The 12,711-nt window shown below is 52.9% G+C and overlaps 1 protein-coding gene across 1 annotated transcript in view; it reads right to left on the bottom strand.

Annotated features, from left to right (window-relative positions):
• TG (thyroglobulin) overlaps positions 1 to 12,711 on the bottom strand; it is a 235,284-nt gene that overhangs the window by 198,780 nt on the left and 23,793 nt on the right. Inside the window, exons 12-18 of the mRNA XM_086337437.1 lie at positions 11,221 to 11,358; positions 10,534 to 10,611; positions 9,874 to 9,986; positions 7,551 to 7,653; positions 6,301 to 6,501; positions 2,431 to 2,643; positions 1,004 to 1,158 (exon numbers count right to left, since the gene is read on the bottom strand). Of these exons, the coding sequence (XP_086193563.1) occupies positions 1,004 to 1,158; positions 2,431 to 2,643; positions 6,301 to 6,501; positions 7,551 to 7,653; positions 9,874 to 9,986; positions 10,534 to 10,611; positions 11,221 to 11,358 (1,001 nt within the window). The remainder of the gene's footprint in view (positions 1 to 1,003; positions 1,159 to 2,430; positions 2,644 to 6,300; positions 6,502 to 7,550; positions 7,654 to 9,873; positions 9,987 to 10,533; positions 10,612 to 11,220; positions 11,359 to 12,711) is intronic.

The raw sequence follows: 12,711 nt of genomic DNA, 5'->3' as shown, positions 1-12,711 counted from the left end.
CTGCCTTGGTGACACAGCTTGTAGACAGAGGTGTTAAGTGGCGTTAAGAGCCAACGTACATGGGGAAAGGATTGAAAAACAATAGATACATGTATATGTGAAAATAAGATAGACTACAAAAAATACACTTAGAAAAAAATGTAAAGATTCTCAGAAAATAATAAAAAGGGCACGCGTGTGTACACACACACAGAGATAAAGAAAGCTCAGACACTCCAAATTCATGGGGCCATAATTCACTGGAGAAACAATTTCTGCTGACTGCCCAAGTCCTCGCAAGACCCACACCCAGCAGGACACGACCCTCCCTCCCGGGAAGCACCCACTGGCTCCTCCAGTGTGACCACGCAGCCTGGCTTCTTGCTCCACCTAAGCACGCTCCACAGTGCCTGCTGACCATCTGCAGGGCAGGGTGGGAGGATGGATGGTGGTAGGGCCCGGTTAACTCGAGGGCAGCACCAGGCAGGGCCGGGGATCCACACGAGCCTCTCTGTGCACTCTTTGCATCATGCTCTTTCAAAAGCAACAGCCAGGAGCTTCTGTGTGGAGTCCTGGGGGTGTCAGTTTATCAGAAGCTGGGGTGTCAGAGGTGAATGAGAAGGTGAATGAGAAGGTGCTGTGTAAAAGCAGGGGATTCTGTGGCTCTACCATTTCTCAGTTGTGTGACTGCCCAACTATTTTAACTCATCACAAAATGGTAATAATAATAGGGTCCCCGTGAGGTCTGCATTAGCTATGCCATGCCAAGGGGTGCAGAGTGCCTGGCACAGTCTAAGTGCTTGGCACACATTTGGAGTGGCATCTGTGTGCAGACAGAATGGCCAGTGAGATGGGTACCAATCCCACCTCTACCTCTGTGTCATTAGTCTTGTCTGAGCTGCTTTCTCATCCTGGGTCTCAGTGGGTGAAATGAATGAGGGTTGAACTGCAGGTTCATTTGAGCCCTGAGGTTCTCTGCCCAAAGACCCTGAGCTCAGTCCGAGCCCCGCTTGTGGGCACATACCTGGATCTGACAGAAGCCGCGGGCCGTGAGCTCGTCTAACAGGAAGACCTGGAACGCCAGCAGCAAGCCTGAGTAGTCGGCACTGCACACCTTGCCCAGAGGGAGCAGGAGCTGGAACTGCGCTTGGGTCTGGAGAGTCTGCCAGAACTGGGGCCCTGCGAGCGAGCACCAGAGGTCAGCAGACAAGGGCAAAGAGCTATGGGGTTCTTTTGTTTTTTTTCTCTGCAAAACGAACCCTTCTTCATTTTACTTGGAGTTCACAAGTGCTGCCATCTTGCATTGTCAGCCTCTGGGTCTAGCTACTTTCCAGCACGCCAGCTTGTCTCTGAAATCACTTAGCACCCTCACAGCAAGCTCAGTCCTGCCTCAGCCTCTAAACCCAGGCTGAGGTCCTGGACATTCTTCTTGGAAAATCTTCCATAATACCTTGCACTCAAACAGGGCCATGACACCTGCTTTGGCCAGTTGAGAGTAGATACCGCAGCCTATGTGCAAGACTGAAGTTGTGCAGTGTGCAACCTGCACAAACGTACACAGGAAGCCTGCACTCCATTTTAGGAATTCAGGACCCACGCCTCTCTTCCCCCAAGTCCCTCACTCACAACAAGTCTAGCTCTGATTTCCAGCTACTCAGTCACCATCAGGGGGACAAGTCACTTATTTGTCCAAATCACATTCTGAACTTTTTTCTGGATAGCATTCTCTATTTCAGAATGCTTTGTGACAAATTTGTGTCCTTTGCCCCCCTGCCAGCCACCCAGAGCCTTGTGACAGTCAGTCCCAGAATCTGGGTCTCTCTCCTGAATGCCCCTCCTGTTGCCCTGTGCTGACCCCTGCCCTGCCTGGCTGTGAGTAAGTACAGCCAGCCTTTGCCTAGGCGGACACAGTCAGAGTTTTGTGTCACGTCACAGCCACGAACATGTCAAAGTGGGTTCGCTGTGAGAGCAGGAGAAAGGAGCTGCCCATATTTAAATACGGCCCAAGTCCATAGTGATCAGAACAGACGCCACAGCCCGGAGCTACAGACGGACTGAGCGGAGGCGGGGAGGGGAGAGGCTGGGGTGGCAGTGTCACTGTGACCCCAGAAGCCAGATCAGCAACTCTGAGCTTGTCGGCATCTTAGTAACCAACATGGCCACTGAAGCATCTACACCTTGAGAATAGTCCTGTATCCAGGACTTCCCATGGGAGCCAGAAACAGTGGAATGTGTCTCAGGGAGCAGATTGCTCCAGAGAAGCCACAAATGAAGCTTTGCCCCAGGGGCCTGGGAAGCACACTTGATCATTCTAGAAGACAATGCTGCATTGAGTGCTCTGTCCTGCTCTGATGCCACACGCTACCCTCAGGTGGGGAAAATGAAGGCCTCCGCCCCAAGCCCTGGGGGTGGGGAGCGGGACTCCGGGCAGACCTTTCTGGGGCCACTCACGTTGGCAGGCGTGGGGCTGGGGCGGCCGGGACTCCCAGCGTCTCCTCTGCACGCTGCAGAGCAGCGGCTCCGATGGGAAGGCACTCCGGTAGCCCTGGCTGCACCGTAGCTGGCACCGCTGCCCAGCGGGCGCGCCCAGGCCTGAGGCGCGTTCACACAGGATAGCCCCACCAGCCACGTCTGCCACGCTGAAGGGCAGCGGGCACTGCGGACCTGGGGGGAGGAAAGGGGCGGCTGTGGGCACCTACCCGGCACCAATGCTGAGCGCCTCCACCTCCCATTTCTGCTCATGAGCACGGCCCCCCTCACCCTCCCTTCCCTCAGGCCAGCCTGGGCCTGCCCGCTCCCTCTCCACCCTCCTGTTGGCTAATCCCATCCTCTCATTTTAACAGACACCCCTGGATCAGGGAAAATCCCCTGGAGAAGGGAACACTACCCACCCCAGTATTCTTGCCTGGAGAACTCTACAGACAGAGGAGACGGGCGGGCTACTGTCCATGGGGTCACAAAGAGTCAGACACGATGGAATGACTAACACTTTGATAGCACTTTTGAGCAGAAAAGGAAATGGCAACCCACTCCAGTATTTTTGCCTGGAAAATCCCATGAACAGAGGAGCCTGACAGGCTACAGTTCATGGGGTCACAAAGAGTCAGACACGACTGAGCGACTTCATTTCAACTTCAACTTCACCTTCACTTTGAGCAGAGATGACTCTCACATCTTCAACTCCACTCAGGCCCTCTGGAGCACCTTCTCATCTCTAAGTCCAGTTCTCACCCAGTCTCCTCCACCTCAGAGCCAACAGGGCCAGGCTCAGCGTCTGCTGCCCACGCCTTCCCACGCCTGCTCCAGCTTCAGCAACCCCAGCTTGAAGCCTGGTGCCTTTAGCCAGAAACATGGCAGCCAACTCAGAGGGTCCCACTGCCTCTGCCCACCAGCTCAGCTGTGGCTCACAGCTTCTTGACTTCTCTTCATCCCCACCGTATATCCTTTATTTAGACATGCGTCATCTTCTCCCTGAACGGCCACTGAAGCTTCCTCACAGCTCCGTGTGTTCGGGCCTCACCCCCTGCCCTCTGCTTCCATGTTCAATCCACTCCCCCCGCCAGCAGAGAAATGTATGGAGCTGGACTCAGTTCTCAAGTCTCCCGAGTGCCTGCTGGCCTGACTTCCTCTCTGCTCTGGTCTCCTCTCCAGCCTCGCTTTGCCCCAGGGCAGAGTTGCTATTTCCCAACCATATGCATTGTACAGCCCATGTCCTTCCTTTTTCTATCTGCTTATCTGCCTAGAAGATTTCTTTTTGGGTCGTCAGTTATCAGCTCAACCCCTTTAACTTTCTAACACTTTTCACAGTTCTTCCAGGCTTGCTTTAGCCACCTTTATCCAAGCCCTCAGGCCCCCTGGAGTAGACTGCCTTGTGATCAATTATACAAGACTATCTGCATTCCAGGCTCCCCGCTGGACTGAGCCACAGAAGGGGAGAGGACGTCTCTCCTCTGTTTACCCAGGGCCCAAGGCTGACCTGGACCACAAGCTCCAGGAGTGTGTGTTAAATCAATAGATGAATGAGTAAATTAAAAAACAGACATGGTCAGTGACAATTTCATACCTGGCTAAAGATAGTTAATTATCTGACTCTAGAGCACAGACTTGCTGCCTGTATATATCTGGCTTTAAAGCTTTCGAGCCTCACATGACTCAAGGTTACTTGGGGTCCTCGGATGGAGAATGACTCACTTGGATCTTCAGGGTGCAGCCTGGGCCCCTGTCTAGTAAGGACAATGGCCTCTGGACAAGATTGTGTGCTGGCATTTGCAGTGGGCTCATGGAGTTGGCTCTTAGCCACCAGGCTAAGCAGTTTACAGAGACTATTTGAATTAACCCTAACAATGGTCATAAGAAATAGCTATGATTCCCCCTCCCCATGCCCACAAGTTACAGATTGGGAACTTGAGATTAAGGGACTCGCCCAGGGTTACCCAGCAAGGGTGCTGGCAGAGCTGACACTTGGGTCTATCTGTTTGACCCCGTCATCTGAGCTTTCTCCCCAGACTCTGTAGCAAGTCAGCAGGAAGAAGCTTTGGGGAACTCAAAGTGCTTGCTGTTCCACTTGCTAGCTGGGTGGCTTTCAACACGTTAATGACCCTCTGTGAGTCCCAGTTTTGCCATCTATAAAATGGAGAGTAGGACTCTTCTATCTATTTACCTGCATCCCTGGGGGAGCAAAAATGGGGCGTATGATGTGACAAGCACGTTTTAGTAGGTGAATCTCTGCACAGGTGAGCTACGATCATGGAATCCTGGCAGGGCCAAGACACAGGGGGTCTTTCAGACCCCAGAAGAGCTCTGCTCCCAGACCTGTTCCTGCAGGACACTCAGCAGTCTGTTCCTTGGGTCCCGACAGTGCGGACCACTCTTCGATGTCCTGTAAGTTCAATGTGTCTGACGCTAAGGCTGACACTCGTTGCTCTCGGCAACACCCGGCAGGGGGCTCTTATAAACACCCATTGAGCACCTGCTATGTTCCCTGCATGGTGGCAGTGGCTAAGGGTCTTGAACAGAACCCATAGAGACTGGGAGACTCAAGGTCTTGGGAGAAAAGGCGTGTAGTGAGAGCCCTGGGCACGCACCGCAGGTTTGAGGAAGGAGACAGAGCCCCGCGAAGAGAGCATTGACTCCTCCTTCCCACCCTTCTTTTGAAGACTCCCCTCTCTCTTTACAAATATAAATATCACTCTACAAATGTAAAAATTCTCTTTACACATAGAAATCACTAGACTTAATTAAATGTGTCTGCAGTTCCAAAATGTTGCCTAAAGACTGAAAATGTTAAAAATAATAATAATAATAATAAGGCAACAAAACAGTAAGAACAACAGAAGAAAGGCAACTGCCATAAAATTAGTCATTTTGTGCAGCATTTCTCAACCATGCCAGACCCAACATCCCAACTTGTAATAAATATTTTGCAATGTCTTCATTTACTGCTCTGAAACAGAAGTCACAGATAATGTAACCTACTTGTGCACACATATTTTAAAATGACTCCAGTGTCCTGTGACTTGAGAACAAAGGAAAAAGTAAAGGTAAGTAATTGATAATTCAATAATATGTTTAATAACTAATAATGTATTTCAATATTATATATTCATGTACAGTTCAATATTTTATACCCAAATGATCTTTTAAAGTAGAAACAAAAATAGATAAATCAACACCTCCACTGATTCCTGAAGCTCCCCGGCTGGGATGATGCCTCTGAGGTCCCCCCACTGAGATCCTGCCGTCTGGACCCTCCTCCCCACTTGAGGATGGGGAGACCAAAACCTGGCACCCCCGAGGAGGCCAGCACCCAAGCTTCACTGGCTCGGGAGATTGCCACAAGGGCTCGCCTTGGTTTGAGCTCCTGAATATTCACTGGAAGGGCTGATGCTGAAGCTGAAGCTCCAATACTTTGGCCACCTGATGCGAAGAACTGACTCATTGGAAAAGACCCTGATTCTGGGAAAGACTGAAGGCAGGAGGAGAAGGGGACGACAGAGGATGAGACGGTTGGATGGCATCACTGACTCAATGGACATGAGTTTGAGTAAACTCCAGGGGTTGGCGATGGACAGGGAAGCCTGCTGTGCTGCAGTCCATGGGGTTGCAAAGAGTCGGACACCACTGAGTGACTGACCTGAACTGAACTGAGACAGAGTTTCAACGTCACGGGGTCAACTGCAATCCCTCATGCAGATCCCTTGTCTCCCCTCCTTCCCTCACTGTCCGGACACCTTTGGTGACCCCTTCACCCCAGCCAGGGCCAAGGAAGGGATGACAGGACCCCCACCAGCCCGGGGGCCACTCTGGGGCATCACCACTTACTCTCACAGGCCGGCTGGCTCCCGGCCACGCGGGTCCCGGGTACCTCCTCTCCGCTGCCCAGGACGCACCAGCAGCTGCCCTGGGCCGGGTCGCACTGCACTGGGGAGAAGCCTCCATCCTCTGCCCTGCAGGCTGGGCTGTAGCCAGGGCTGGTTCTCCTGGAGGGGACTCCACTCTGGAGCACTTCACAGAGGCTCGGGCCTTGACGCAAAGACAAGCCACATGTGTTCTCTGCCTGCGTGGCTGTCACAGCCCTTGTCACCACCCACCACCCACTGCCACCTGCCTACAGGGCCCCTGGGGTCTGGGGTGGCCTCCCGACTAGGGTGTTGCACTCAGACACTCGGCTTTGTACTCCCCTCTCCACTCCATGCACGTGCACACACACACACACACACACACACACACACACACACACATTGCCTGTCTTCAAGGAGCTTAGAATCTTAGAGGATACTTAACAAGTAAGTGAGCAACTGCAGTTGAGATGCTAAGGATGATAATGGGGTGTGCAGGGCAGTTTACGAGCCCATAGGGCGGCACTGAGCTCTGCTGGGAAAGACAGAGAGGCCTGCAAGCCTTCCTTGAGGGACTGATGGGTGGACGGAGTAAGAGTTAGCCAGCTGGGGTTGCGGGTTTGCAAAGGCTGCACCAGACCATAAAGGCCCACGGAAAAGAGTGACTACCTGCTTGAAAAGCCTGATTATAGTTTACTATTCCTGGACCTGATGCTGAGATGGAGAAATAAGAGAAGCCCAGGAAGATACAGGAGCCTACACAGAGAGGTCCAGAAACCTCAGCAAGGAGCCTGGGCCTGAGGACCACAGGGAGCATCGATGGGCTCCAGGCAGAGGACAGCCGCACATGGCCCTTTAGAGACACCGTCTTAACCTCACTGTGGAAAGCAGATTGCTGGACCAGGCTGGAGGACGAGGGGCCAGGCAGGAGCCCTGGTATCGGGGCTGCACAGCAGACTGCATGAAGGCAGCGGTGCCCACTCTAACAGAGACCAGTGCTGGTTTGTGCCTCTAGTTACCCCAAACCCTGCTATATGTATTACTCCCAAGAACCCACTGAGGTGGGGGAATCGTGCCCCTATTTCACAGATGAGAAAACTGAGGCGCAGTGAGGTTAGAGGCTTTCACAGCTCTGGAATGGCCAAGCTGGGACGTGAAGCCAGCTCCTGGGGCTCCGTACCTCATGCTCACGGGGTGGGGGCTGGAGAGTGATGGGGAAGGGCCAGTACTCACACTGGGCACTGCTGTTTGTGCCAGGGGGCACGCCCTCTCCTGAGGCCGGATCCACACACCAGGTGCCAGCCTCCGACGCCTGCAGCCTGGCAAACTCTCCTGTCTGAGACAAAACCAAGGTGGTGTCACCCAGCGAAGATGCTTCTGTAAACTGATAAGTCGGGAGCCAGACATCAAGGATATTTCTCCCGAAACTACTGGCGATGGCTTTTCCAGATGTTGGGGAGGGGCTGGACGGGACTGTCCTGTTTGAGACCCTTTACATACATTGTCTGAATTCATGGCTGTAACATCCGCATGAGACAAGAACTGCAGTGAACCCATTTTTAGAGTGGGGAAAACAGGCTCACTCAGAGAGAGAAAGTGATACAGCACCATCCAGCTGGGAGTGGCAGACCCACTGGCAGACCCAGGCTGGGCCCAAGCCTGCCCAGCCCCAGAGCCCAGCTACTGTCTTGAAAGCATCCCCCTAGTTCCGGAAACGATTTTCAACCTGCATCCCTTGGAGAAAAGGGGTCTGTAACAGAAAAGAAAGACAAGGAAGGAGGCAGTCGCCTGCCTTTGCCCAGGGCCCATCTCTCCTCGGCCAGCTGGAGATGCTGGGCAAGCTCCTCCAGTTCACTGGGGCAAGTTTCCTCAGCTAAAAAGAGAGGAGATGGGACCAGATGGACCCATGCACTCCTGGTGAAGACAATGTCCTCTCTCCTGTGTGTGCAGCTGCAGGCAGAAGGGAGGCCAGTTTTTCCAAGCTCCCTGGGACCACTGAGGGTTTCCTTGAGCTTTCCGAGACCACTTGTCCGTTCTATACTCTGCCGTGCCATTTTCACAGACGGTAAACGACCATCGTAACGACACCCGATGTTTACAGAGAACATAATCAGGAGGCCCCCAGGGTGCCCTTCCGTCCCTGATGTAGGTGGAGAGCCTGCGTCCCCATTCTACTCAGCGAGACCCGGGGAAACCAGAGGAGGTGCCCCCGGGTGCACGGCTTTCAAGCCGCACAGGTAGGCTTCAAACCCAAGCAAAGGTTTGAGAAAATACGGGATTGTGAAGATCTACAACTGAGAACACACTATCCGCTAACATGACTTCTGCTGAGGAGCCGGTCCAACACACAGCCGTCCAGTGTGGGCACTCGGCATCTTGGGTCCTGCTTCCTGGCAGTTGGGTCCTTCCAGGAGCCAGCCTGGGGAACCACACGATCGGAGGTTCTCTGGGAGCTGGTCTGAATCACTTTTCCCTCCGTCAGAACTCTGCTTCCTGCCTCTCCTTCTCCACAGGTGGGCGTGCAGGCTCTGATGATGGAGCAGACTCTCATTTCAGGGGTAGGGAGCTGTCAGCCAAGACAAAAGACTAGATCTGCTAATTTCTCTACAAAACTCTTCCGTAATCAGGGTCCATGTTTATAGCACCAAACAGTATGAATAACAGTGAGGAACAGTAACAAGGAAATTTTGCTCAGTAATTTGCATTTTGTGAACCTCTGCACTGCTGATTTCATCTAACTTCCTTGGAGCCTCTGCGAGCCCAGCAGAGTGGGGGGCAGTGTTCCTATCACTCCTACTTCAGGGTACGGGGCCTGAGCCACAGGGAGTTCCATCAGCTGGTACCTGAGTGGTTGGTTCCAGCAAGAAGTCTCTCTCTAAGAGCTTTCACATCAGTCACTGCCCTAAATCATGACAACCAGGGAGCTGGAGAGAGAAATACTACAGTCTTCCATTTATGTTGAGAAGCTGAACTATGATGGGCATGTTGACGTGGCCACATGGTTTAAGGAATTATGTATGTGTATATTATTCTTCAAAGAGTTTTCACTAAAGGTTATTTCCTAAAAGCCTCAAAACAGTCCTAGCGCTAGGGAAGATTAAAATGGGGCCTGATCTTAGGATAACACAAAGCCCAGAGAAGCACAGAGACGGTAAATAAATTGCCCAAGGTCATATAGCTTGGGCCTCCAGGTGGCTCAGTGTTAAAGGATCTGCCTGCCAATGCAGGACATGCAAGAGACGTGGGTTTGATACCTGGCTCAGGAAGATCCCCTGGAGGAGGAAGTGGCAACCTACACCAGTATTCTTGCTTGGAAAATTCCATGGACAGAGAATCCTGGCGAGCTACAGTCCGTGGGGTCATAAAAGAGTTGAACACGACTGATCAGCTAAACATCACCACCACCACATAGCTTGGATCAGCCAGGGCTGGGACAAAATCCGAGGCCTAGAATTCCTTGTGAGTTTTCAATTAAAACAAGTTTATTGAAAACTAGAAAATTCGCCATCCAGAAAGTTCTGGCTTCTGGAACCTTCTTGGGCCTTCAGAGACTTACCTCTAAGCAGGTTGGGATGAACAGGTCTTTAGGAGATGGTTCTGCTTGGACACCAGCCTGTTTCCAGCTGGAAAGCAGCCCACTGGCTCGCAATCTCTCGCAGCTGGTGGGGCCTGGGTGGGGAGAGAGGGGAGCTCTCAACAGGCTGGCCGTGGGCGCTGAGGGCAGGTGGGGAGCCCAGGCTGGCCCCGAGTGTTGGAGCCATGCATCTGGGTGGGTGGAGGTGCCTTATGCAGAGAGCTGGGACCCCAGAGAAGCAGGCTGAGGGTCAGGGACAAAGACCCACGTGGGACATTTCACCTCTGAGACATAAAGTGAGCGCCTGATTACATGGGTCCAGACTCAGAAGAGAGGTTGGACTATGGACCAGACATGAGGTCGTTGTAGAAAACACAGAAATAGATGAAACTTCCCAGGAAGCAGGTGTCAGGGGGTGGACCTGGGGCTCCTTGCCCACACCCAGCTCCCTCCCTCCACCTGGGAAATGAGGAGCACCATTAGGAACTACAACTAAGGTCAGGGAACTCTTCCAGGCCTGGGGACTTGGGGGTGTGTGGTCTGCCTGCTCTTGGGAGTTGGTCTGAAGCGCTGGCCCACGGAGCCTCCCCAGGCAGGGCACCCGCTAGAAGGCCCGCCGGCTGGTCCAGCGGCCCCACTTACACTTCGGGATCTGCCGGGAGCGGGCGGTCAGCGAGGCGGGGACGTACTCTCCCTTCCCGTCCACACACCAGCAGTGCCCTGGAAAAAAGCCCCGGCCAGGAGTTCAGGAAGTGCCCAAGGGCCCTGCCCTGAGGGTCCTGCAATACACACTACCATACATAAAAGAGATAACAAATAAGGACTTGCTGTATATAGCACAGGAAACTCTACTCAATACTCCGTAGTGGCCTATATGGGAAAAGAATCTGAAAAAGAGTGGGTTTAGGTATTATCTACTCACTTTGCTGTACAGCAGAAACTATTGTAACATAGCATTACGAATCAACCATACTCTAATCAAAATTTTAAAAATTCCTAGCAGTGCCAATAAGTTCTCTCACCCAAACCCCTACCTGTCTGCTCTCCCTAACATGGTCCACAATCAGAGGCCCTAACACCCAGAAACCCCAGCAGCTACCCACTTGATCTTCAGGCAGGTAGAAGGCTGCCACTCCATCGTACAGATGGAACAATCAGATGGCACAAGAATTAAGGGACTTGCCACCAGCTGTGGAAGAGAGGCCTAGAGTCCACGTTGCTTTGCCCTAATAGCGCAGGGCTCTTTCCTTTCTCTCTTTTTAGGGCTCTTTTCTGCACATGAAAAGGAGGGGTGTCCCTCAGCCTCCCCAGGGTGCCTGCCCGCCTCACCCGTCGCGGCATGGCACTGCACAGGCTCCCAGCCTCCGAAGGCATCACACTGTGGCAGGTACGGGCTGGACCACACAGGGCTGGGTGCTCGTGGCGACTCGGCCAGGGTCACCAGGCGTCTCTGGTAGAAGTCAAAGGCTGGAGTCGGGAGAGAGGAAGAGAGAGGTGAGCCCTGGACGCGCAAAGCCCAGGCCGAGCGGACTCTGTCCTGAGAACAGCCACCTCGTCCTTTCCCAACATAGGCGGCCTTTTGATTTCTGTAACAAACATTTCCACCCCAAAACAAGACAGAGGCTCATCGAGGAGCAGGTAGGCCCTCACCAGATTGCCCTTTAAAATTAAAATGAAAAAAATTAAAATGCCGGCTGATGGGAAGTCCCTGGCAGTCCAGTGGTTGGGACTGCCATGCTTCCACTGCAGGGGGCACAGGTTTGATCCCTGGTCAGGGAACTAAGATCCCACAAGCAACATTATGCAACCAAAGAAGTAAAAAATGTCAGCCAAGTTTGAAGGAATCACTGTTCCTCCTTCAGGAATTCTCACCTAGAGCCCATCAGGTCAAGGCAGAGTCTCCAGGCACATGTGAGAACAGTGATTGCTGATAACACTGATGGCACATTACGGAACTGACTTTCCTCCTGTGCCCACCCCTCCTCCCTAGAGACCCCGGGACACCACTACTGGGTTCTGTGGGTCAAAGATGCTTTGCGGCCTTCAGTCTCTTTCTGGGCTGGGCCTTCAATCCCCAGACTCCCCAGGCTCCAGAGGTCTGCACACCAAGAGCTTCCTCTCCTCTGGCACAGTTAGAGATGCCCCTTCTCATCTGAAGGGGTGACCAGGAAAGGGACCAACCCTGGTTGTTCTCTACAGACACTTCCTTTTTTCCCAATGGCGTCACACTTGCAAAAGCAGAGCTGGTGGCTCGGTGAAGGGGAACTTCTTTAGCCTGACTTCTGAGCAATGTGCCACCATGACATTCAGCCAATAAATTCCCATGGGGCCAACACTTCTCTCTCTTCCTCTAAATTTCCCTCCCTGACCGAAGTGGTCACCACTCAAGGGAATCAACACCTCCTCCCCTCTTTGATTACGTGACAACTTGCCCAGGCACATTTTTTAAAAAACTGGGTTCCTGCCAAAAGCAGAATCTCCAAGTCTCTGAGGAACAGAGGGGAAAAAAAAAAAGTACCTGGGGAGGGAACGAGAGAGAAGAAGAAGAAAGAAGCAAGGAGGATGGTTAGGCATCCTTTTCCAGGTCCCCACATTCTGTCAGTGCTGTGCGAGACCCAGGATGTAAAGAGTTAGGTGGGCGTCTTGTCCTCCAGCAGAGGTGGCTGGGGAGGGGGAGGAAACAAAGATGGCTCTGGGGAGACTCTCATGTGGGATTAGGGGAATAAAGGCAAGGGAAGCCCAATGCCAAGGGGGCAGCAGAACTGCCAGGAAGGTGAGGGCAGGGAGGCTCCAGCCTGTGGGCATAGGCTCTTTGTCTTG

The sequence above is a fragment of the Bos grunniens genome, chromosome 14, assembly GCF_055505025.1.
Source record: "Bos grunniens cultivar Pamir isolate PY7600 chromosome 14, Bosgru_T2T1.0, whole genome shotgun sequence".
NCBI lineage: Eukaryota > Metazoa > Chordata > Mammalia > Artiodactyla > Bovidae > Bos > Bos grunniens.
This window is presented reverse-complemented; position numbering and strand designations above follow the sequence as displayed.